This window comes from Stegastes partitus, unplaced genomic scaffold, assembly GCF_000690725.1.
Source record: "Stegastes partitus isolate 25-593 unplaced genomic scaffold, Stegastes_partitus-1.0.2 Scaffold1024, whole genome shotgun sequence".
Classification (NCBI taxonomy): Eukaryota; Metazoa; Chordata; class Actinopteri; family Pomacentridae; genus Stegastes; species Stegastes partitus.
The window spans coordinates 141,029-168,791 of NW_007578755.1; the positions used below are offsets into that span (position 1 = coordinate 141,029).

Below are 27,763 nucleotides of genomic sequence, written 5' to 3' on the forward strand. Positions count from 1 at the left end.
ACCAGACGCCCACATACGTCTGACATTCGTCAAGGGATTATTAATAGCTCGTCTTGATCAGCGAACATGCGAGAAGTCCATGCAAAAATACCACACCAGGCTGATGTAGTCCCAGAAAAGAAGCCAAGAGATGAAACAGGCAAAAATAATGGTCAGTTAATTAAGGAAACAAAAGGTTTCTATTTCACTATAAAGCTCACAAAGTCTTAACAGAAGCAGTCTTGATATCATGAAGCCTAATATTGGGAGATGGTCTCTCTCCCAGAGAGATTATACCAGCAGATGGGAGAGTAAAACTAGGCTGTGTGTTTAAGAAAAGACTTTCTCCTGGGTGGGCTACTGCAATCATTCATAGCCTTTTGTGTATACGTGTGTGTGTGTGTGTGTGTGTGTGTGTGTGTGTGTGTGTGTGCCGAGGCCTGCAGGCTGACAGTGAGTACAGCTCCTCTGTGGCCCGATACCTCACGCTGCTGTCCCCCTTTTCTAAAAACACAGCCTGCAGTCAAATCTCAAACACACACATATGTGTACATTCACATGTGCACACAAAAGGAGACAAAGTATGTACACACTCCTATCTTGACCTCCTCTTTTTCATCGCTGCTCTCTTCCTTTCTTTTCTTCTTTCTCAGTTTGCCGCCTCGGGCTTCAGCAAACCTCCTCTCTCTTCCTCGGTGCATCTCTCTCGCTCCGCATCAGATTAATGTAGGTGAACTCATGACTCATGAAGTATTCATTTGGATGTTAATTCAAGTGCAGGGGATGTTGGATTAGATCTTACCTTTCAGCCTGTGCTAGATTTATTGCCTGAGTTTTACCAGGGAGGACAAATGTATACGTAACATCGTGCTCTCTGTCGTCGTAACTCCACGATCTCAATCGTGAGCCTCCAGAAGAAACAGTGTGAAACTCATTCACTCACAGATTTGCACTCGACTGAGTTAATAAATTAGTCCAGACATTTCTGGAGTGCGCTCAAATTTGGAGCAAAGCTTATTTTGCTAATATTGAGGGCTGCAATTGTCAAAGTAGGCACTAGTGAGGGGAAAAATTGGCCGTGTTTAGAGAAAATCTTGGTGCTTTATGATTCAATAAGGACATTGCCAAAAGAGAAATATGGCAGACCAGTTGGGAAGTGGTCTGATTTTGGACAAGGAGCTGTGCGGAGTCCTCGGTGAGAAAGATTCATGTATAGTGAATGGCTGCTTGGGATTGCACCGAGATGCTTGAAATCTTGCAAAAGCCCAACTGTGGGTTTTGTGGCTGCTTCTTTTCTTGAACCGGGGAGCTATAAACGCAAAAGTCCAGAAGTATAGAGATCAACAATAGATTCACTGGTTACCTAGCAACAGTACAGGCACAGGACTGGGATTATGAGAACAGGATGGGACCCTATCCTGAGAGCAGTGAAGCATTGCAAGAGCAGCTCAGCAACTGTGATGAAAGAAAATGAGCAGAGTCCCACGACTCAACCTGAATTTGAACACATTTTTCCAACATTGTCACACCACAGTCCAGGTGTTGGCTGTGTGGTTGCTTTGGTTTGCAGATGGCAAAAGTGATCGGTCATTTGGTTTATCCATCGCTGTGGTTCAGGTTGGACGTATCACCACATCATTCTGTGCAGACATTCATGATCTCCAGATGATGAAACCAGCTGATGACTTCTGCAAACACCTACATTTTCCTCTGGCACTGACATGAGCTCTACAATTTTGTTCTTTGGGTAAAATTCCCTGCAACTATTAAACAGATTGACATGAATTTGCTCCATAGGTTCATTGTGCCCCATTGTGGTCTTTGGTGATCACTTGACTTTTCCTGTAGCGTTACCAGCACATCAACACTGTCACACTTCCTTCGACTAGATTGATTGAAGTCACATTTTAGACTTCCGTGACTTTCCCTAAATGATGAATAATACAAATCAATAATACTAAACTTATACAAAGCAACCTAAACCATTTCTGAAATTATAATTTGTCCATTGTGTTATGATTTTGATTTATGATCCAATGCTTTCAAAACTCATGAGACTTCCAACAGCTTTAGCGCTTTGTCTTTTTGAGCGGAGAGGGTCATCGGAGTTTCCCTCACCTCTGTCCAAGAACTTTTCCAGAGCAGGAGACTGAACATTGTCAGGGACTCCTCACACCCTCTCCATAAACTGTTTGAACTGCTGCCATCAGGCAAACATTTCCAAAGCATTAAAGGAAAAAAAAATCAAAAAATGATCAACAGCTTCATTCCGCAAGCTGTCAGTATACTGGACTGCTGATCCAGACATGCAAACACGTCTTTATTTAAATTGTTTAAAGTTATTGGATCCTGAAAAAAAGCTCTTTCATCTTGCCTGTACTACTGTGTATGTACAGCAAAATGACAATAACCTTGATCTGATTTGATTTGGTGCTAATTAGACAACGGTGCAATTATTCAATGTTGGTAGAGTAGAGTAGAATAGCATAGAATAGAATAGAATAGAATAGAATAGCATAGAATAGAATAGAATAGAATAGAATAGAATAGAATAGAATACAATACAATACAATACAATACAATGGAATAGAATAGAATGGCATGGAATAGAATAGCATATAATCTTTGTCTGGCTTGGGAAAGTTCACTCATTATTCTAAATTGGTTAGCCTTCATGCAAACACTGCAGTCACGGCGAATACACAACAAAGGCACATAAATATCTTCAAATATTTGTATGACAACACTGATCATCTTTCTTTTCTGCAGAAAATGGAGCAGCTGCCCTAAAGCACACACACACTTTTTTGTTGTTTTTTTTTGCAGCAGTCCTGCAGCGACCCACTCTATCAGTGGAGTTTTCAACAGTCCCAGACTTGCGTTTAGTAGTTGGTTACGGAGCAGTGGCAGAGACACAGCATTGATTGTTAAACCAGTCCAATCCCATCACACAGCCTGAGTCACCAACGCCAAACCAGACTCAGCAAAGCTTTGCTTACAGCTTCACTGCTAAGTCGAAGGTTGTTTTGCAATGTAAATGCAAGAGCTGGTGATTAAATTAACCCAGCGAGAAGCACAGAGCTGCACTTAAGGAGAAGGGAAGAGTGAGAAGAAGGGAGGGAAGCAAAGAGGAATCAGAGGACAGATAAGTAAAAGGAGGACATTAACAATCTGATGTACTGTACACTGAGCGGACTACATGTCACTACAGCAATTATGATTTTTTATATATATCTTTTTTAAACCATTCTATGCATTTTTATTCACCTGATTACCTCTGGCTACAGTCTCTGACTCTGTTATCTCTCCTTCTCTTCCTCCCTCTCTCTCTCTCTCTCTCTCCCCTTTGCTCTCATTGCCAGTCACTTAACCAGCAAAATGAATGTGATGAATATGTAACAGCAGCTGTTGTTGTTTATAACGCTGAGTCCCCCAAACCGAAAGCACCTTAAGAAATCTGCCTTCCTTTCCTCTTCTCCTCCAGCGCCAAAACATCCTGCTCTCCTTCTCAATCTTCTCCTCACTCCTCTCCTCATTTCTTTCACCCAATTGCTAATTTGGCCTCTCATATCCCCCTCTTCAATTTCTGCTTCAATTTCTGCTCCTTTAATCAAAGCATCTTAGCACATATTCACTCTCCTCTCCTCTCCTCTCCTCTCTCCTCTCCTCTCCTCTCCTCTCCTCTCCTCTCCTCTCCTCTCCTCTCCTCTCTCCTCTCCTCTCCTCCCCTCCTCCTCTCCCACAGTCACACCAACCTACTTGTATGGGATGTGTTTGCTCCCGTTGACCAGGGCCAGGATCACGTTGCCGAGGGCAGACAGGGAGAGGCACAGAGGGGCCGAGCTGGGTGAGGAGTTCTCCCTGCTCTTCCCACCACCTCCACCTCCGAGTACTTTAACATCACAGCTGCCCAGGTCCAGCAGATGGAGGCGGCTGCGTCCTCCTGACACTAGGAGAAGAGAAGATGTGGGTCAAGAATGTAGAAGGACAGAGAGAAGACGATGAAGGTTGTGGATGTAAGAGAACGAGGCTAAACAGCTGATAGATTTCCCAGCTTATATTCATTAATGCAGTAATGTCAGTAGTCAATATATTATCAATATATAACACAGCATCTGGAGCAGTACGTTTGCATAGATTAACTAAAGACAAACAGTGTGTGCTTTCACATCAGCTGTTTACGTCCTCCTTAAATATTCACATGCCTGCATGTGCTATCTCTGTCTCTTTCTAAGATAAACACTCGTTTCTGCCTGTTTCTCTCACACACCCATGAGTGCGCTGAAAGTAGCTATTATCAGTGATACTCTGGTCCGACATCTGTCACAGTCTCTCTTTGTCAAACACACAGCTGCTCGCTGCTTCTCCTGCACTGTGACTAACTTATTTTTATGGACAGATGGCATTAATAAAAAACAGAATACATGTAGGATCGTGCAATGAGCGATTAGTATTTGTGCAACAGAATGTATACATGGATTAATTTGCACATAGCATATAAAAATAAATCCTACAAATACATTGATAGAAAACAACATATTTGTGTTTCCTTTTATACAACTGTTATCAGATATTTTGTGATATTATAATAATAATAGTGATAGTAGTGGAGTATCTGCAGCAGCTGTAATACCTTCTGCAACTGTTGCTGTGATGTCTAGTTGTTGATAATAATTAGAGAAAGTAGCATCAGTAATAACAGCGACGGCAGCAATTACAGCGTTGGAGTAAACAGTACTTACTCCCTCCTTTTCCTGTCTTTTCCATACGATACTGGTATATGTGTAACGTAAACAGCATATGTGAATTCCTGTGTTCCTCCTCTGTGGTGTTGGGGCGTTGGCTACTGTGGCGAGCTGCGATGGCTGCATCCAGGAACCAGGCCGCCTTCTCTGGTGTCGGAGCACGAAGTTCAGACTGGTTCTGGAGCTGCAAAATGTGCGGAAGAGAGAAAAAATAAAATAAATAGTGAGTGATTATTGCACTTCTATAGACGCGATAAGGAAGCAGCAGTGAGTGGCCAGAGGACAGACAGCCAGACAGGAGGGAAGGCGCCGCTTCGTCTTAGCTCGAGGGACTCGGTTTACCGACCAAAAAAGTGCCCAAACACTGATAATAGTGTGTACTGTGAGGATTCAGCATGTAGGGGACTGACTGGCATATTCTAATAGAGCATTTGCCTGCAGGTATGTCAGAAAGAGGCAGAGGGAAGCAGAGAGAGACGATGTGTGTGTGTGGCACTGCAGGATATCATTACTGATGAGATTATGTCAGATTAGTTAAGGATTACACAGATGTGCTTGTATCAGACCCTCTAATCCTATAAACATATAACTGCAGTCACACACAGACTGCGGCTCCTCCACTGTCACTCAGTTGTTTTTGGCATTTTTCGACATACAAATAAAATTCAGATTACTGCTGTGTACTTACCTGAAAATGAATCATGGTGGTCACAGTTCTGATTGGATTAGAGTTAATGTCATGTAGTCTGCACCTTTGTCTTCTGAATCTTGCTCGTCAATTAGTAAACATAAAAGTCACTTATAAAACAACGAAAGCTTGAATAAATAAAAGGTCATTTGAGAGTTATTTCGCCACTTCTGTTCATGTCAAGTCTGTTTCATTTCTGTTTGTCCTTTGGCTCAGGCAGTCAAAAGCAGGACCTACAGGTGAATTAATCAGCCAATTATTTCTAAACCCTTATGCTTTTTGGGATAAAAGGAGTCTAACCGCATACTAAACCTGCACGGTACATTGTACTGTATTCAAGGTGAGTGCTTGTGTGTGTGTGCAAGCGTGCCTCAGTAGCTAAAACAACAGAGAAGTGCCCGAGGCGAAGAAGAACAAAGGTGAAGCGTATTGATGCAAGGCCCGAGGCTGTTCATACACACACTCACATAACTGAATCTACAGCAGCCAAGTTACATAAACTCATTTATTCATTCCAGCTTTATTTACATGCCGTGTGGTATGAAGGCCTCATTTACAACGAGCAAGACGATAAAAGATGTCTTCACACAAGTAACGATGTTAGACAGCAATAAAATATTAAAAAGACAAAGTAAGTAAAATATTAACACATTATTGGAGGCATTTAAGTTTTAAAAATGAACGAATCAACTAAAACAAGACGAGCTAAAATCAGATGAAATTAAAAATGTGAATTGTCCAGCTAATGGCACTGTCAGCTGCAGTGTGTGTGTGTGTGTGTGTGTGTGTGTGTGTGTGTACCTGCATGCCACAGATAGGGTCCTCACACAGGTAGACTCCAGGTGACTGTCCATCTTGTAAACTTCCTGTAGCCACTTCAGACAGCAGGTCCTTCAGGTTCTCCTCTTTTCCCCAAACCTACACACATACATACAATGACCAGAAGTAATCGTCTCATTTTAGTTTCCTTCAGACTTTTCTTTTCTCCAAACTGATCTATGACCTTATTTGAAAATGTAGCCTTTAATACATTTTTAACAGAAAGAAAGAAAGAAAGAAAGAAAGAAAGAAAGAAAGAAAGAAAGAAAGAAAGAAAGAAAGAAAGAAAGAAAGAAAGAAAGCGGTTCTATCAAGTGCAGCATCTGAAATACATTTTTTAAAGCCAACCCCCTGAATCCAAACCAATTTCTTGCTTCTGTCACATTTTTCTGTGCAATATAAAGTCCTGCACCTCTATGGAAACAGCACAACCATAGAGAACTAAAAAAAAGTATTTTGTGCAGCACAGCACAATTGTAAATCATAAAAAGCCCCCAAACAACAAAACAAAAGTTTAATCCCTTTGATTGTTTATTTTACAAAAAGTGAGAAAACCTGAAATGCATATATGCACGGTATTTATCCAAACGCCCACAGATGTTACTAATGCTGCAAAAAAAATTTGTTTTTAAATGTTAACTCTGCATGCTGTAGACATTTTGCTATTGTCAAACTGCATCTTGAGTTTCTTTCTGTACTTGTCTCTTATCTGCTTTGTGCAAACTCAGTCTGCAGTTCAGCTGAATAGTCCCTGAAGTTTTGTTGTATGATACAGCTGAGTCACTGATGGCTTCGCAGTCGCATTGAAGAGCTCCGTTTTTTTTGGTTTTTGTATAATTTGGTGAGAGCAACAATTTAGTTTGGGGGGAGGGGATATTTAAATAAACAGATTTTGATGGAATATCAAGATTTGAATTCTGAAAAATCTTAGATTTGATTAAGTTTAACAAAGAAACGCCACATCACAGACAAGCAGTTCAAGGACTGCCAGAAAATCTAATTTGTATGATTCTCTCTGCTCTTACAGTATAGTTTGTGACAACATGCCTTTAAGACAGGGGTGGGCAATCCTGGTCCTCGAGGGCCACAGTCCTGCATGTTTGAGATGTTTCTCTCTTCCAACACACCTGATTCAAATGATCAGCTCATCATCAAGCTCTGCAGAAGCCTGATAACGATCCTGATCATGTGAATCAGGTGGGAAACATCTAAAACATGCAGGATTGTGGCCCTCGAGGACCAGGATTGCACACCCCTGCTTTAAGAGCTGCTGGTGGGTTTCAAGGTTCAGAGAGTTAGTCTTTGTGTTTAACAGATTTATATTAGGATAAGAATTTTGTTGTATTCTTTACAATCAGTCTTTGGTCACATTTAATGAACAGAATCATTAAGCTTTGAAAATCCTCCATAACTCTAAAGACATGCTATAGGCTCTCAGATACTGTGTTTTCCCTTCTCACAGTGTCTCTGAACTCATAATAACAATTCACTTCAACAGTTTATGTTGTTGTATACGGCATCACTCTATTCCTTGAACATCAAAGCATATGGGCAGACATCAGCTTTTCTGTGTGTTTCTGTGCTATCATGTTTAGTATAAGGGCCAACAAAAGGGGTTTTCTGAAAATGTTCAGGGCCCTGAAGTGTACAAGTGTAGCAAGGTTCATGCTTTTATGAAAAAGTGACCATATCACCTGGACTATGGTGTCAAATCAACAAGAGTTACAGGACACTGATGTCAGATATCACGGTCAGTACAACAGCCAGTGCCACAATGATTTGGAAAAGAGACTGTCAGTCGCCTCTTTTGTCAGATGTCTGCATCAGTGATGGCACACGTTTTGACTCTGTGGTGAACATTTCAAATCGAGGTTTCATCTTTCACACTGACCTCGACGGCAGAGACGCGAACAGAGAAGCGCGCTCCTGTTTTCTCCTTCCTCTCATTGATGAGCTTAAAGAGCCAGGAGATAGCGCAGGGGATTATACCCAGAGTCTGGAGAGAGTCGTCCCGGCCAATCATTGTGTAGGATTTACCTGGATGACAGAGACAGACAGACAAAACAGAGGAAGAGCAAACAAAAAAAAAGATGGAAATCTATCAAAAAGAGCTTCATCAAAAACACACTCCCAGAAAAAAAAGAAAAAACCTAAGAATAGATGTGTCTGTGTCTGTGAACATGCGTGAGGCCCCTGGGTGCCCCTTTCAGTCACAAGATGATGATTATCCCACACCTGCTCTGTCTGTCAGAAGTTAGAGATCAAACACACACCTAAACAAAGCCATATGCCACACCCAGCAATCACGCCGACACGAGCACTTACACGACATCAAACGCCTGACTCCTGTGATGCAGAGCGGAGAAAAGCGTCTGATTTGTTCTGAGAAAGGACGGAGGGAAGGTTGTCAGCTGCAGTGTAGCTGTACATTGTTCTTCCTTTAAGGTTTCCTGGAGCGTCTAGACTTGGAGCCAAACCAAAGATGCGTTCCGTGATTTATCGCTAAATGTTCTAAAAACTAGAGCAGACAGTGAAGACGCAAAAAAAGGATCATATTTAGTGACTGAAAAGCTTCTATGATAGTTTCTATGGTGCTGAAATGAAACCACAAAGCTCAGACTCTTTAAAATAAAGCCAAAGTGCTGCTAATTAAATGTTGAAATCAGATTTCTAAAAAGAAGATCTTTAAAACAAACACTGGACCATTTACTTTAATTTACCAGTTAATTTCTTTTCATTTAACAAATCAGATGGATTCTCTCAGTCGTAATGGCTCAATGTAGAACCACAACCACAACTCAACAGCCCTCCTTTCTCCTGCTTCCTGTTCAGGCCTGTGTGTGAATACATCTGTGGCTCTACCATGTTTTCTTCTGCTCTGACTACTGCAGGCTGTCAAGTCATGGTCATCTAGCTGACTGCTCCACTGACTAACACAACCCTGCAACACAGTGACGACACACTACAGGCAGTACAGCAGTGTGTGTGTGTGTGTGTGTCCATGTCTGTGTAGTTGACGTGTATTCCCGGTAATTGGTCTCATCAAGCCAAGATATCGATGCTGTCAGAGAGAAAATGAACAGGGTGAAAAGGTGTGAGAACAAGACAGCCCTGTATTATAGGTTTAAAGATATGCACACATGGGTTTATACAGACACACACACACTCATCATTACTCCCAGGTGATCCACACAAGGCCAATAATCTAATCTGTATGACCAAATCCCTTAGATATAAGGATTCATTTACATTCCTGAAGTTTCTCTATTTATTATGGGATCATTTGGACTTTATTTAATTTTTCGGTGAAAACCTTTTTGCTCATTGTGAAAATGTGCACGAGTGTGTTCACGAGTAGATTCGTCTGCGTCTGACTCCCCCATATGTGTCTACAGCCAAGGGCCACAGAGCCGAAGATAAATGCTCGTTGTGTTACTATCCCCATTTTAATTAGAAAAAAGGTAATGCCATTATAATGCAGCCTCATTAAGATCCATGGCCTTAGGTGAGCCAGATCACAAAGAATTATCACATCTGCTGCAGGAGCAGCAGCAGGAGCCATTTGAGCTGAAACAAGCAAGGTCATAGCATTAATATACCGATAAAACTGAATAAGAAATCCATCAAAGAGAGTTTGCTCTTTAAATCATGTTAAAGTCTTGCGGTACCATTAACACAATCAAGCTCTGGCAATAAGAAGGCATGTTAGAGATACCAGCTCCAGTCACTGTCACGTTAGATGGGATGAGTCATCACTGTGACTCATGACACAGTCTGTGTTTTCATGTGTCAATATTCAGCAGCTGAGTGAAAACATGTAAACATGACGAAATGCAAAACATGGATGGAGACAGGTCGTGTGATGTGTGCCGTGCGCCATGTGTGCTTTGTGTCCTGGGACGCTGTGGTGATTAAATGTGCATCTGGTTGTTTGATCAGTCCTACGTGTACCTATTAGGGTGAAGTGGTGGACAGCTTCTGCTCCTGGCCCACTCTGCAGTACCCTGGTTGAATATGTAAAACCTAAAGGACCCGTTTATTACAGGCTAGGTCTTGTTTTTATATTCCACATTGTATCGTTCTTTTCCCCGGGCTTGTAGTGGTTGTGTGCATTCATGGCTTTCCTGTGTAAAGAGGGATTACAACCAGCATTAGGGTGCGCTTAATTGATTTTTTAATGCCTCATTATTGGTTAGAGTACAGGGTCCCTATAGGAACAGTGACAGGCTGTGCAGCAATTGTTCCATCTGAGCCACAATGAATCTTTTCTTTTTTTTTCAAAATCAAAATTTGCACAATTTGACACATTCAGTCCCATAAAATTTTAAAAGCCTGAATTATTTAATCCTTTTCATATCTGCAGGGAGCCAATAGGAAGTCAGACAGCTCAGCCAGATGAAGTTCTTACTGAGCATGCTCTCAACTTTGCTCTAAAGGGCCGAAAAGCTTTTATTTGTTTTGGTGTTTTTTTGGTTTATGAATGGGGCACAGTGTCTGGCTTTTCTACATACATACATAGAGTGTACATTAGAGACATGATGGGAAACAAGGGGAGAAAGGGAGATGGGGAACGTAGCTCATAGTCTGTCACAAACCCCTGATCACTGGAGGTATTATCTCATTTTTAGTGAATCTGTCAACTTTTTTAGAGCTTGTCTGATTGTGTGACTTTACTATTAATCTCTTTATTGGATCCCCATTATATAAGTCACAAATATTCCCAGAGGCCCCACAAAAACAACCACAATAAAAACAAACCCAACTGCTCCATTCTCAGCAGTCGAACAAAAATAACACCTAAGTTGTGGGAAAAAAAACACAAAATACATAATTATCCCTGAAATGATTAGCTGCATGGGAGCAAATGATCATGGACAGTGTTATTAATTCATAATGAATTTACAAATAAGGAAGGGACACATTTCCTGCATAACACTAAGAAAATAATGGTTTGTTTTACATAAAATTTCCTCCCTGTTTAAATGGCTGAGTCACTCCCTGCTGCACTGACGCATTTTAACTCTGCTGTTGTCTTCTGTCGAGCAGTTCAGGGGGACTGAGAAACTGCAGCCGGATGAGTGAAGATCACAAAACAAAAAAGGATAATGCTGCTTGAATGTACAGGGATAAACACAACAGGGTCCGACCCGCAGCCCAAGATCGAGTGTGTGCGTCTGTGGTGCGGCTTTGTTTGTGCGTGTCGGGGTTCAGACGTGTTGCAGAGTGCAGTGAGGGGTCCTGACCCTTTTTGAGACAGCTTCTCTAAAAAGCAGCTTCAGAAGGATTAGAGGGGGAGAAAAGGGAAGACAGAAACACAGACAGAGCAGAATAAGAAGAGCTTTCAGCTTCAGCAGACACTAATCCTCCTCTTTCTCTCCCTGATAGATGAGGACCAGGGGAGAGACGGCCGAGTGAAGGACCGACACACTGACGGTCGGACACACACACGATGAAGATGACTCACGAGCCACACGTGCTCTGTTTTTGTAGTGTGTGTGTCTGTGTGTGTGTGTGTGTGTGTGTGTGTGTGAGGGTGTTACCCAGCTTGGAGTGTCCAAAGCAGAAGACACAGCCATCTGCTCCATTCACCACCGACTGAATAACCTCAGCAACCGTTCCTGCGCACACCTCCGCCTAGCAACAGGCAGACAGAGAGATGAGGATGGGAAGAAGGTCAAGAAAATCAGAAATGCTTCAACGTATAGAAACACATGATTCATATTAGAGCTGGAACTATGCAATCAGCCATCTGGGGCCTTTACTACAAAGGAAGTTCAGCATAATTTGTATATTTCGTTATTTGGCGTCACTGAACCAAACAACCACAGTCACGTAAAACAGCCACACCAATCTGGCTCTAAACTTTATGCATTAAACCAAGGTTCCATAACTTAGATATGAGCGAGTTCACGTAAAAGATTCCGTGTTGGCACCAGATGACCAATCACAAACATGGTCAGGTCTCGAGCTGGATATTTCTAACACGAACAACAAACTTCAATCCTAAACCAACATGAGGAATCTAAAAACACAACACTGGTTTAAAGCCACATAGTTGGTGAAGCCATGAAGAATAGGTGGTGAATGCTCAGCGCATGTCAAATAGCACAAGTAGATCTGACCATAATCAGAATGGTGTACTCGGTAAATGTGTTGCTTAGCTGTAGCCGCTTCTTATGGAGTGTAAGACACTTTTAGTCTTATTTTCTTTCAGCTGCAACCTTGGTGGTGTTAAATGGTCTTGGGAGCAAGTAAAAAGCAAATATAAAAACATCCTTCAAACTGGTAAGTATGCTTACTGCAAATCTTAGATCAACAAGAACAAGGCTTTAGCGCTTCAACAGTTTCTGATTTAGGGTTATGATGTTATAAAAGGTCTATAAATCAACAAAATTACTTTGAAATTGCTTGCAGTCAACAAGAAAAAAAAATAAAGCAAGGAAGAGTAGAGTTCCCTCCACTGAGAATCTCAGTATCTCTTCTATCTATGATTGCCAAGGAAAGAAAATAGCTTGGATGGTCCCGAAAACTTCCTAAGAGACGCTCTTTAATACACCTTATACGATTTATTTTTTCAACACGACCTGCTCCGGAGCAGGTTTGGTGTGCAGCATAAATATAAATGACCACAATGCAGTGCTCCAGTAGAAAGTGTGCAAAAAAAGTGTTTATATTTGAGTCAAGGAGCATATTTTGAAAATAACAAGTGGATGATGGACCACATGGATCTTATTTCAGTGGCTCTTTATATGTTTTGTGTGTGAAACTCTTAATTTGTAAAGTGTCACAAGAAGAAAAGACTCTAGTAAAGTATCTCAAACATGTACTCAAGTAGAGTAAATGCACTAAGTCACATTTCACCACTGCATGCAAGGTTTCACATTAAAATCACAGTTAATTCCTGTGTTTTCTCTCACCTGTGATGCATCAGGAGGGAACGCAGCATCAAAGGTGAACATCTTCGGAGGGACCTGATTGGCTCCTACTCTTTTCTGAGAGGCAGCATTTGGGGTCTGATTTGCTGAAGGGTCCATGATGGTGATTTGTTTCTTCCTGGGATCCACTTTGAGGAAAGAACTGGACTCTGCTGCGTCGGACTGAGACACCGGGCAGACACGCACCATCACTTTCACCTGAGGTGGGTCAGACAGAAAAAACAAAACAACTGATGTTGACATGCTGCTGACAGAAACAAACAGAACAAAACAGGCTAACGGCAAATGCATCATTATCACTCCATAGATGACTCAGCAGTTCCTGGTTTTTTGGGGCATTTTTTCTTCACAGTGAAATTTCTGATCTGATATCTAAAAATCCACAAAAGCAAGAAAGTCAACAACAGGCACAGGAGCAACTATTTAAGCTAAAAGTTAAGAGTTTGCAAGATGCTTTTTAAAACTTTTGCAAAACTTCTTTGCGGTTCCTCAGAGATCACTTGTCTGTGAAACAAAGCGCTCTGACATGCTCTTCTGTTAAGTGCTGGCTTCCTCTCCTGCTGATTCTTCTGCACTTTTAAGACACTGAGAAAGTCTACCAAACTTTAAAACCACGAACAGACTTTATGTTTCTGCAAAGGACTGTTGCTGGAAGACTTCTATCTGCACCTTGGCCTCGACAAATGACTCCCGAAGAGCCACAAAATTCAGCTTTTTGGTTCTGCACTTAGACGAATATTTACACTCTCTCTCTGCCTCCCGTCACCTTTCTCACCCTGCTTCTACTTCTCTCATCCCCCTCTCCTCTTCTACCTCTTTCGTTATCTCTTTCTCCCTCTATCCTAAATCCCTTCCTTTCTTCCCGTAGTCACCCCTCCTCTCTACCTTCAGCTCGCTGTCACACATCAAAAGCCTGAATTGCAGGAATCCTGTTTTAGCTTTCTCTCCTCCTCTCACTCTTCCTTTCCTCCCACTCCTGTCACAAAGTGTTAGCAGCCGCAATTTACCGCCTGACAGCTGCTGTTGTTTTCTTTGATATCAGCCAGAGCAAAACGCTGCGTCATCGGAATCGGAGTGAGTTCCAGAACATTTTAACATATAAACAACTCTTTTTTTTCTCCTCTCTGTTAGTTTAAAAGATGTGTTAAAGTTGGAGGTACTTTCGAAACACTTCATTGTTGCTCTCTTTCTCCTCCTCTTGCTCTGAGGTGAATTGGTCTTTGTCTCTCTTGCCTGTTTGATCTCCCCCCGCCGACATCCGTCTGTGATTCAGTCCGTCTGTCTTCCGCTTTCAATGTTTGTCACTAACTCTTTCTTCACCGATTCCCGTTACAGGATTATCCGGGGGGATTTACACCACGTTTCCTTTCTGACAGTTGAGGACGGAGGCTCGGCTGAAGCAGATGATTGTCACCGAGTGTCAGGTAATGTGAGTACTTCATGATTCAGTTTTAAGCACACCAACTGTCTCCGGGACTGATATGAGCCGACCAGATTATCAAACACATTTGATATTTACACTGCGACACTGGATGGATTCCGAAGAAGTGTGTGTGCAAAGCAATAAAGTACCTGAGTGTGTTTAGGAGGACTTTCTACTTTGAAGACAGATTTCTGTCATCCTTGATTTCTTCTTACACCTTTGCACATCTTCTGACATCGATTCAAATGACACCGGTGCTACGTGGTGTCGAGACGCATGCAAAAAGTTATGTCTGAATGTAGAGCTTTTCTTTTTTTACTCGTGTTTTTGGTCCAATTTGCATTTAGTTCTTCAAATACAATATTAATGCACTCTAAAATATTAGAAGTTCAGACACAAATGCACATTTCTATGAGGCGTAAATACTTTCAGTCATTCTGCCAGAAGTTTTGTAGCTCTTTTCACTACATTGGCGATATATAGCTGGTGTCACAAATTGCCAATATCTCAGACTCGGACTCAGAGTTGAAGGCTGACGTAAATATTTTTCCCCACTCAGCTTGTAATTACAGTCTAAACAATGTGACATGAACGCGGCATAAGGTGTGACAGATGAAAAGAGTTGAACGGCGCAAACGGCAAAGCAGATGATGGTATACAAAGCGCTGGCTGACAGGCAGAAGATATGCAATTACATTCTTGACAGAAACGGCGTGAATGCATCATTAGTTTTGGCCTCTGTGAGAACCATTTGGGGAGGAGTCGCAGGTTCTGTCTTCAATCGTATGCACAGATCATGCATAATGCTCAGTCCTTACCCTGCATGCTCGTCTGCAATGCATGCTGGGATGGGCTCTAGAATTCTAGATCCCACAAAGGATGAGTGCAAAGTCCTATACTATGATTTTAAATGACTAAAACTGACCTGGCCCAATAGGGTGCTGTGACAGTGAGTATGAAAAAATGAAATCTATTTTTATACCAAGTCACTTCTAAAGAAGGTAGGATTTTATGTCACCGAGGTGCAGGGCAGATGAAAAGACGACTGTGTTTATGTGGCTTCTAAGAACGGCAAAGAGAGAGAGAGATCTTTTATCTGTTTGCGCTTGTTAGCATAGATGAATCATCGTCTGAAGTGCGCTTTCCATTAAAAGCAACCTTGGGACAGTAATCCTAAAACACTCCGAACCGCACTGCACTTAGACGAATATTAACAGAATAAAAGAAAGACTGTTAGCGGGTTAAACTATACATTTCTTGTCTTATAGCTCCATAAGCTGTGAACTGGGATGTGATCGTGACAAGTTTAACTGCTTTATTGCTTAATGAAATGTCCTTCACCACATTGCTGAGCTGCAAGATAAAATCACTGCTGAAGTATATGAAGGAAATTTAAGATAAGGAGATTTAGGAATCGGTGCCATTTTGGGTATAAATCATTAGCTTGAAATTATTTTTAAATGGCCAGGGGCAAAGAGCCAAAAGTACCCAGAACAAGGTCAGGCTCCGCTGAGCAAACTCACCTTGAATGATAAGTGTTGCATAAAAAATAAAAGCATAAAAGCCTGCTAGTAACTAATATACTGCCATGTAAAAAGCACAAAGGCAAATAACGTTCTAAGAGCTCTTACTGTGTTGCTGTTTATATGCACATTTCTCTCTCGGCCTATCTGTCTTATACACACACACACACACCCAATACAACACAGTAACAGGCTTTCCTTTGGTTGCATCATTAAATGACCACAGGCCATTTAAGAGGGTTGGTTCAATAACTTTTGTGAGCAAGTGTGTATGAGAGAGTTTGTGTTAATGTGTTTCTCTGATGAAGGTGGCTCGGTGTATGTGTGTGTGTGTGTGTGTGTGTGTGTGTGCAATCTTAAAAATGTGTCTATAGATGAGGGTGTAAGCTGAACTGAGATGCTACTGGAAAACAGTAAACGTGTAACCTTGGTGACCTAGGAAACTCAGCACACTCAGGCTTAATGTCGGGTCAAGAGTCTGTGTTACAAAAAATACCACTAAATACCCATACCACTACACAAACACACACAGACACACACACACACACATAGGCACTGTTAGATTCAGCGCTGGGCCCTCTCCTGACCCCAATAAAAGAGCCCATCACATCAGTAAGAGCCTGGAGGGAAAGATTTTACCGTTGCACGCTTTACAAGGCGTAACTCATAAAGTCTTCCCCCCCGAGAGCCCATTTCCTTCACATGTCCGAGTGTGTGTCTCTGTGTGTCTGTGTGTGTGTGTGTGTGTGTGTGTGTGTGTGTGTGTGTGTGTGTGTGTGAGATGAAGGTATAAATGGGGCTATAATGCCATTCCATGTGAGTATAGAGTGTGTATGTGAAATGCTAAGAGTCATATCGGGGGTCATTAACCTCCATTTCCTTCTTTTCAAACTCTGTGATGATGACCACCCACCAACAACAGAGAAACTGATGCATCAGCACAATCACACCAGTTTTAATCAATACCAATTTTTGCTCTGACAGACGAATTACAAACAAATACACTTATATTCATACAGTGTATATATGACAGATGTGCATCTGTGCTACAACTATAATCAAATCTGGGCCTCACCAGCCTTATTTGTTAGATTAAAACATTTAAAATACAAAACAAGATGAAAAAGATCAGCTTTTGGTTCTGACACTGTCTAGTCTTTGTTCAATTTACACTGTCAAAATGACAAATCTATTTTTTTGACCTCACAAATGAATGGGACGTTCGATCTGGGATGGCACAGTGGTGCATTGGTCAGCACTGTTGCCTCACAGTGTAAAGGGCCTTCATTTAAACCTGCTGTCAGTGGGGAGTTTGTTTTTGTCCACAGTCCAAAGACATGCACAGGTCAACTGCTGATTCTAATGTGGCTGTAGGTGTGAGTGTTGGACCTATGATGGACTGCCATCCTGTCCAGGGTGTACCTGCGTCTCACCCAAAGTCAGCTGGAATAGGCTCCGTGTCAGCTGTTGACTTTTCAACCAAAATAACAAATGAATCATTACTCTGATTTTCCATTCCTGGGTTTTGTTCTTGTTGGACTGTACCATTACCACTTTTGGGGAGTAGCCTACAGCCACGCAGTTACACAACAATATTATGTATAATATATATTTAATATGTTACGCAATAATAAATGCTATCAACAATATATTGGATAGAATTTTTTTAATGTTCATATTATGTTCCCAAACCCAACATAAATGGGGCAGCTGATAAATTATTGCATTGTCAGATGTGTAACATAATTCAACTGTGTCACTGGGACTCCCCCGGCCACTAATGGTACAGTCCAACCACAGTACAGTACAAAATAGAGAAATGGGGGAAAAAAAGGGTTTTAATAATTTATTTTCTTTTGTTTAAAACTTTAATTCTGAAATAACAACCTAAACATGTGAAGTTATTGATTTCAAACCTGTGTTTCCTCTAAATCACTCTGACAAACGGATGTGACAGCATCATGCGGGTTCAACATCCAATTGAAGAACTTTAAGCCTGAGTCAAGATCTGAAGTGACATTTTATGTGTGTTTTATTAAACCCACACCCACAGTATTCTCAGTGGGTCCTTTGGCCTAGTTCCACTGGTGAATCAATAAATGTGGCAGCCGATATGGTATTTGCAGGATGAACACAAAGCTAATGGACTCCTTGTTCTGCGTAATGAAAAAGAAGGTTGAGCGTAAAGGATGCAGGGATGTTTATTTCTGAAAAAAACAAATGAAAGGAAACACTGAGAAATAGGTACCTAATAACTCTCCAGAGTCAACTGGCACAACTCACAATCTCTCTCTTGATCCCTTCATATGCCATCAACCCTCCTTCGTGTCTTTTTTTTACCTCCTCTAGAAGTCCTCTCCACACTGTTGTCTCTGCCTCCCACTTTAACAACATATACAGACTCGTCCCCTCCTTAGTCTCTCTTTGTGTCTGAGAAAAATCATATTGCTCGGTATCAGTGTCCACCCACTTCTTTCCCTCCATTCTCTCTTTGCCTCATCTCTCCCATCTCCTTGTCTCACTTTATTTCCCTTCCTCAGAACAAATGATCAGACAAATCACAGCCCTTTGCTATTATCCAGTTCTATGCTTTCCCCTCACACTTCACGCTGCAGTGAATACTGATGTGAAGCTAAAACAGAGGGGGAAGTGCTTTTTTTTTTTCTTCACGTTTTTATGTAGGTGAATATCTAATTTCTAATTGCTTTGATATCTGTGTATGATTCCCATTTTTATAAACGCATTAACCACCACTTTTTTAACTACCAATTATGCCTGCGACAGCTTTAGGGTTAATTTTCCAAGCTAAAGGGTAAAGAGTCTTGATTATTTTTATGAAGAAAATGCCCTAATCACTAATACACAGTCTTGGATATGGATCTTCCTGTTCCTCCACTTTGTACACAATACCCAGGCACAATCAAGTCTTTGAGCCAATTTAAGCAAAGGAATTCAGCTAAACAACAACAACCAACCCTGAGCTGGGAGAAGATTGTTCGATAGTTCCTCACAGCAGTGCTTCATTGCTATTGGCTGAAAAATCAATAAGAGACTGAGACTGCGCTCTAATTGGTTCCCAAAGACTGCAGAAACACACATTTGTGGACACACATGTACAGAGAGATAGATACAAACACCATATGGGAATAGCAAGTTCAGGCTTCGGATCAATTCTAATTTTAACTAATTTATACGTTCCAGCTCGACTCAAAGTATTATAAGATCCATGTTGGCTGTTCTCAGTTGGATGTAAAGCATCTGAGGTTTGCATTTGTGTGTCATTTGACAAGGAAGAGCTTCTATTATGTAAAAAGATCTCTTGTCAAACGCAATGTAATTTTGGGTAATATACCCGCTCCGCACACGCTAACAAAATCAAATGTGCAATCAAATGTCAGATGTAAATTTGGTCTGAAGATACTAATATTACTGAACCCATTACACAGTGTATAAGACCGGAGAATAAGGCTGCCGAGCCACACTGCTGGGTGACTCATTCCTTCATTATGATGAACAAGGGCACCGTAGCTCATTCTGAGTCAGTCACACACACATGCCCTCCTCAAGAAATGCATAAATATTCATATCAAATTTGCACTAATCTGCAGGGTAAAGTAGTTCTCTATGATACAGTCTTAGAAAAGTTCTTGCTATTTTTTTTAGGATCTATATATTTGTGCCCCATATGTAAAGATTGACATATTCTGTAGGGAAAAATGGGCCATGTAACCATAATTACACAGAAGAAGCGTCAGGATATCAGATAGTATGAAGAGATGCTATAACACATGGTTGGTTTTAATGTTTTTATGTGACTGGTTGACAAAAGGAAAGATGCAAAAGCAAAGATTAAGACCTTCTCAGACGCTGCTTTGCATAATGTGAAGAATGGTTTGAAGAACTGTACAAAAAGCAGGTGATATACTGTAGAAAACTAATAGAAGTTCAATATCACTACTGGGCTGCAAAACCAAGTGCATCCTAATCGAGTGTTCTGTTAAATATCCCCTTTGGTGAAAATCAAGTTTTACCATGTTGACATGTCCAAGCAGTGTTTCTTACATGCTGGACTACATAAAATAATCAAAACGAGCTTCTAGCACCACTGCAGAGCAATTATACCTTTAAACTGCAGTGTGCTGCTGACAGTCTCAAAGACATGGAGTCAGACTTGCCGTGTGGGGCTTTCTGTATCATTTTTCTAAAGAACCAGCTTCTGGTTTGAACATGTATGGCTTATGACATGTATGATGTTGGGAAGCATAGAGTAGTGTTACAGTGTTTGAACAGAGATGAAGGTGAGCTGGTGTGCTCAAGCTGCAGCGAGTGGAGAGGAGTGAGTATAGAGAGAGAGAGAGGCTGCGACTTCATAAATCTGAACATTTTAGAGGAAGCAACGATGTAGAGTTACAGCTAAGGCATTTTAAGGCAGGGAGGGATTATTTTCAAAAACTTTTAAATATGTATTTAATACATAAAGCTGAGTTTTTAGGGGATAAATCAACACCTGGAGAGGGACTTCAATCTGAAATGTCCATCCATCCATTATCTATACACCGCTTAATCCTCACTAGGGTTATGGGGGGCTGGAGTCTATCCCAGCCGACTTAGGGCGAAGGCAGGAGACACCCTGGACAGGTCACCAGTCTATCACAGGGCTACACTTAGAGACAGACAACCAAGCACACTCACATTCACACCTACGGACAATTTAGAATCACCAATTAACCTCAACATGTTTTTGGACTGTGTGGGAGGAAGCTGGACAACCTGGAGAGAACCCACGCTGCACGGGGAGAACATGCAAACAATCTGAAATGTGTCCACATTATATATATTACATCCTTAGACTCGATGATTTACATATACAAGAAGCATCTTAATACTGCGTATACTGCAGTACTGCACTGTTATACTGCCTTAAACAGAGACCAAAGACCAGCCACCAGCCAGCAGTTTGGCCTGTAACACGTAAACAGATAAACTCTGCAGAATTTACATGCAAACTGCAAAGAACTGCAGTCATGTCTTGATATAAATTGATCAGTCAAGAGTAAAATGAATGTTTCTGACTGAAGAACAGAATTACCTGGCTGGCTCTTCTGTCTATCACGAAATTCAGAGCACGTCAGTTTAATTTATATAGCCCCGAGAGAGTCATACACGTGCACGCAAAATGAGTGAGCACTGTGTGTGTGCATGTGTGTGTGTGAGTGTGTGTTGGTCATATGCTCCAGGTCTGCCAATACTGAGAGCATTAATATTTCAGCTACAAGGTGGAACAAAGTGGCTACTGTACTGGCTTCCCATAACAGACTCACTCATTCATTTAGACACACAGACACACCAGATTGGCATGAAGACACACAAACGGCCGCGGAAAATGCACTCGCACATGTTCACTCATGACACAGACGCACACAGCTTGTGGCCTGAGAGGGATCGTAGCTGCTATTAAAAATTGATTAGCTGTCATAGTATCATTTTCCCCCAAGGTCAAGTCGCAATCTGTGAGTGTGCATGTGTGCAAAATGCTGGCCGCAGAGATGAAAGAGAAGGAGGAGGGGAAAAAAAAAAAAAAGAGCTCCCGTAGTTCTTCATTGTCATTCAGATGTGGAGAAGAGGGAAGAGATATAAGAGAGGGAGAGATAAGACTTATCCACTAGATACTAGAGATGAGCTGAAGATAGCTTACAGAGGGGAGAGGAAAAGGAAAGCTCCCCGTTTCAGCCTTCATAACATTTCTAATAATATTTCTCATCCGTCTACAGATATGATAAACTGCATGTAGATCAGGTGCGATGCAGACCTGCGAATGAAGTGCAGCAGAGAGCTTAAAAGGAGAGGTAAGCCCCGGGGCAACTGTGACATGCTCATGTAGCTCCAACCTGGCGGAGTCTGTGAGGCTGCATTAAGGCGCAGCGGGGCTTTGAAAGCTGCTAGCGTGGCTAAAGAAACAGGCAACGGTGCAAAATTGCGCAAGATATACTACAAGTATATCACACTGAATCAATTATAAAAAGATAAAATGGTCAAACCTCATCTAAGTCAACATATTTCTGTCAAATGAGACGGCAGACAGTCAGGGGATGCTGTTTGCATGAGGAGAAAGAATCATAATTTCACAGTTTAGCCGTCATCCAATCATCACTTCAGTTGAGCCGCATCTGAGCCAATCAGTTGGTTACATCAGTGAAGTCCACTACGGCCTCTATATGGCTGATAAAACCCATTGTGAACTCAATTATTTAAGACGCATAGAAGCAATTAAAAATCTTTCTTAATCAGAGATGAACTGAAATCATGTGTGTTTCTCATATCTTTTCGTTTTTTATCTGACATCTTTTCCACTACAGATGGCTTGCTAAGTGATAACATGTACACAGTTTCATTTCCTCGACTTGACACACATCTTCTCCTGCAGTCAGCGGTCTGAATGAAAGGCTCCCAACTGGCTGATTTGATTATAGTGAGACGGGGCTTACCAACAACAACATGCAGAGAAGCACCATGTATAGAAATAACAGAGGGGAGTTTGAGATACAGCAGCCACTCCGACAGATCCGCCGAGGGATTCTGATTAATTTGACATCCCTATAGATGGAACCAGGCAGACCTCGCTCACTGCCTCTCTCTAGCTCTCTGTAACACACACACACACACACACACACACACACAGCAGCACGTCTGACCTGAGCAGGTTGATTTCCCCTGGCTTCATATGTGACGTCTCAATCTGTTTTCTGCCGTATTAACATGGGGGAGAACACTAACCCCCCCATCACACATCGCAGACAAGCCCGTGTATTCTACGGGATGTATCGTACACAGTTTCACCAGGGGCTTTGCTGCTTCCCTGACAGCTACACTATAATCCCATGAATTTGTGAGCGTGCGAGCCCGCGTGTGAGTGTGAACGTGTGCAAATGCCATTTCAGCAGGGAGTCGACCCCCACCGCAGGTGACATTTTTACTGGAGAAATGTCACCACAGCCATTTTCTCCCCGTATGTTTGTGTGAGAGTGGTACGACTGTGTGTTTGGATTAGGAAACCAGCTCTGTTGAAATGCCAAAGTTCATTTAGTTAACAAGCACGTCTGTATGGTTTAATCTATACAAAAAAAACTGAAACGCGAAAATGATGATGATGTTGTGGTTTAACAGCATGCTGTCGTCTAAATAATTTGTTGGTCTGGAGCCAAGTTTCTTTATGCTTTATGCCGAGCTAACCATGTCCTAGATCGTATTTAATCAGGGAGTGTTTTTATAATAAAGCAATAGCTCTAATCAATGCACACCAATAACATGGTCCAACAGTGGGCCATGGGCATTAAAATATTACAACTATTCTCTGCAACTTACAGCTCATTTTACACTGAGTCACTTTACTCTGCACACTATTTATTTTGATAGTGTTTCTGTATAAATTGTTTATATATGTGACCCATCTGCACGAAATCAGTCGCATTGTGCCTCGGGCTATATCTGAGATAGAGCCCGAAGTACATTAACACATGATAAAATATTGATTTGGGGTTTACTACTTAGATCCATTTAGTTGTTTTCTACAGATTGGTAACAGATATTATTACAAAGCGCAATAATATTACGCTCTATATCGCTGTCAAATACTGTCAGTGTGCATGAGCGGCAACACCAGAAAGAAACCGCGAAAATCACTTGTGCACCGCGAGCAATGTGTCATTACCAGCCAATCCTGTCACATGATTTGTGTCATGTGGTAGCAACATGACGCTTTTGTTTATGCATAATAGCCCGAGGAACAATGCAACTGATTTGGTGCAGATGGGTCACATATGATGTAAACAATCTTTATTCTTATTCTTTTTTTTTGATAATATTCACAACTGTGTATAAAGTTGTTTTAGACAATTGCTTAGTTGACAGATCTGATATGTTAAGTGAACTGTACATGCTCATCTTTGACAAGTGCATGTCCTTTTTTTTGGCACTATTGTGGATGAGAAGAGAATTTCGTATCGTACAAAAGTATGACTGTGCAATGAAATCTTATCTCATCTTATCTTATCTTAATGAGCAGATACGGTGTTAGTATTGATTGTCACAGTGGATTCAGGATGGACAGGCTGCCAGCAGAGCAACAGGAAGACAAAGCTGGTACATATCTTTGTCATAGCTGGACACCTTCATCAAAGGTCCACCCTAACACAGATCACACCAGAATATCGGCAGTGACAAGTTCACCTGACTGTGAAAACAGGGTAGGAGGTGTCTCAGAGTTGTGATTACACAATAGCAGCAGCACATGTTCTATCAAGAGATCACAGAAAGTCAAAAAGCAGAAACGATATAATGTGAAGGGGGAAAAAAGCCCGAAAGACTGCGCAAAGATGATGATGTGGTTTCTCTTTAGGGGTCGATAATGTAATCATTTGTTGTGTGTGTGTGTGTGTGTGTGTGTGTGAGTGCGCTTGTAAATATGTGAGTGTGAATCCGTCTCCTTGACAACTGAGAAGACATCTGTCATCTCCATATGGAGAGAACCAGAGATGGAGACTCAAAGGAGAGACAAAGTGGAAAACACAATGCATAAAATAATCAGTTACACAAAATGACAAATAGAATATGAAACACCACAACTGAGACTCGGGAGAGAGCGTCATTTTACTCATACAGTACGTGTTGTTCAAAACAGCAGGACTTATTTTTACTTTAACATTTAGAAAATGACAGATTTTTATAACTGTCATTTGTTTGCAAGCAAACAGTGAGAAAGATGAAATAAGAAGAAAAGATCATAAATCAGATCCAAACCCCAATACTGAGACTTTTTGGAATCAAGATCAACGGCAAACTACTCAAATATTGGTGGATGATCATTTAATTTCATTATATTATTCTAGCAAATATTTTTTCTCAGTGTTTTTCTGGCTAAATGCTTGTTCATGTCATCCTGGATTCATTTCACAAGTAGCATTTTACGACATCTCATTGTAACTGATTTGGCACGAGAGGGTGGGTTTGGGTCTCATCTGGTGTTTAATATGAATGCCACACACATATTTTCACACATACTTAAATTACATAGTGACGGAGAGCCAAACGGTTGCAGCACATGGCAGATACCCGGAGCGTCCCTGGTTCAGAACGGGCTTTTGTTGCCCCCTTGTTTCTGTCTGCATATTCAATACCAACTGTGCAGTAAATTTGAAAAGCGTAAAAAAAAAAGACAAAAAAAATTATAGCTCATTCTGTCGCACACGTATGCAAATATACACACATGCAGAAATTGATGGATATGAGCTCATAGACACAATCAGCACACCCGCTTGTGGTGCAGTCCGCTGGTGTGTGATGCAACACAATCTCACACTCACACACACATGTACACAAAGCAGGACAGGACAAGTGAGGTCCCCTTCTTTCTCTCTGTGTGGTAATCGACACTGTTGTTTGATGTCTGTGTGATTTTGTCCTCCAAACTCATTCTTTTTCTAGCAGTGAGGACACACACACACACACACACACACACACACACACACACACAGAGTCAGTGAGCCTCTCACTCAAACTGTGGAGGAGGGGGCACTAAAAACTCATTACATGGACGATCAATATTGCACACACTTGAGAAGCAAGTGTGTGTATGTGTGTGTGCGCCGCCGCCTGCATTCGCAACACACACACACACACGCACACATGCACACACACGTTCCATCAACTGCTGGCAACGGTGACAGATGACTTTTGTCAGCCTGAGATGTGTTACCGTGGTAACCATTAGGTTACATTTTGGTATGGCACAAGCAGGCAGACGCACAGACACACTTTACACACCAGTAGACACATTTAGATAAACTGGTCAAGGTCATGATAAAATACTACAGCTCAATATTTTAGCACATTCCAGTACTTTGTGGACTCCCTCGCATTCATCCCAGAACAAAATCACTTTAAGTCGTTTCAGTAGCTGGTTTGCAGTCGTGCTGCCAAAACAAACTCAGCTGCCGGTGAAAATGTTTAAAGTCCCTCTCCGGTCATTGAATAAACATATAAAAACGAAAATTCTACCTGTTACGGTTTTAAAAAATCCACGTTACTACGAGAAACAACGACGACAACCTCCAGAAAAGCTACCTAGCACAAGCAAAGCTAAAGTTTTGTCATGAATTTGGATTGTGCGGCTCATTGTGCAACCCTGCTTTTAGCGGATTATCACTTGATCATGTAACATTGTCATTGTAATGACATGCCGGTTCGCGTCCCGGTGGGGGCACCGGAATCTTTCTGCATGGAGTTTGAATGTTCTCCCCGTGCAGCGTGGGTTCTCTCTGGGTTCTCCAGCTTCCTCCCATACAGTCCAAAAACATGTTGAGGTTAATTGGTGATTCTAAATTGTCCGTAGGTGTGAATGTGAGTGTGCTTGGTTGTCTGTCTCTAAGTGTAGCCCTTTGATAGACTGGTGACCTGTCCAGGATGTCCCCTGCCTTCGCCCTAAGTCGGCTGGGATAGACTCCAGCCGCCCGCGACCCTAGTGAGGATTAAGCGGTGTATAGATAATGGATGGATGGATTTTAATGACAGTGCTTGTCTCCCTGCATGTAAATGTGCCACCTAAACGTTTCCACAGTCACTATTTTGAAGGAACACCAAGGCTGCATCCTTTGCATAGCCCCGCCCAAGACGATGGTGAATGATTTAAAAAAGTACAAACAAGCCAGAGTGGCTGTTTGTCTTTTTAGCCCTGATAGCAGAATGATGATGTGGTGCAGCCAGACCAATCTGTTCTACAGAATAGACTGACTGAAGCCGGGTTTATGTTTGATGCGGCATTTTAGCAGCCACGCCCCCTTGCGTGGTCCTTTCAAGGGGAAAATTTTCACGTCGTGCACCTCCAAAAATTTGTAACAATGCGGATGGAGACGTGTGGAAAACATGGCGGACAAACAGGAGCTCCTAGTGGTAGAGGTACAAAAATACAGGCAGTCATATGAATCTTCACACGGGGATCACCATGATAACCGTTTGATGAACAATTCATGGCGTGAAATTGCAGCCACACTCCGTAAAGGAGAAGAATGGGTGAAGAAAACCTACGGGACAGATACGTTAAGGCACAAAAGAGCACCAAAGAGCGAAGTGGAGACCCAGGGGGAAGCCAAAATGTTGGCTCTCATCTTTTATCAAGCACAGGGAAAGTGACTCAAATTTCCCTCCAGATGAGACAAATCTATTGATAATTATATCTGAGCAGAAAACAAACTGCTAAAAACTGGGGGGAAAAATGGACTTTAGCCTTGTGCTGAATGTGCCGTATTTACTGTAACCTTGTGTAAACCACGAGCGTGTCACCATGTTGCAAGCGACGTAAGCAATGCCAAACTTCTTCTACTCCAATTTAGTTCTGTGGTATACGTGTGTTTGCGACACACTGCCCCCTGCAGTTTGGTAATAGACGCCATGCGAGTATACAAGCCACACGCGTTTTCTCGCGCTGATTCCACGCATCTCATTTCTGCGCATCACGGTTGTTCAGAAAGCATAATCCAGCCTTAAGGGAGACTGCATAGTTAGATGTTTTGTTTTGTTGTTCTGTGAAAAAAACTCCCTTTCTACTTTAAAATAGCTGAGATCTACAGTAACTCTACATCGCTTGCATCCTCTAGAAT

General features: G+C 41.7%; 1 protein-coding gene across 1 annotated transcript in view; it reads right to left on the reverse strand.

The window, feature by feature from the left end:
- kif26ba (kinesin family member 26Ba) overlaps positions 1 to 27,763 on the reverse strand; it is a 106,727-nt gene that overhangs the window by 18,996 nt on the left and 59,968 nt on the right. Inside the window, exons 7-12 of the mRNA XM_008295139.1 lie at positions 13,149 to 13,364; positions 11,772 to 11,865; positions 8,123 to 8,268; positions 6,214 to 6,330; positions 4,722 to 4,908; positions 3,739 to 3,928 (exon numbers count right to left, since the gene is read on the reverse strand). Of these exons, the coding sequence (XP_008293361.1) occupies positions 3,739 to 3,928; positions 4,722 to 4,908; positions 6,214 to 6,330; positions 8,123 to 8,268; positions 11,772 to 11,865; positions 13,149 to 13,364 (950 nt within the window). The remainder of the gene's footprint in view (positions 1 to 3,738; positions 3,929 to 4,721; positions 4,909 to 6,213; positions 6,331 to 8,122; positions 8,269 to 11,771; positions 11,866 to 13,148; positions 13,365 to 27,763) is intronic.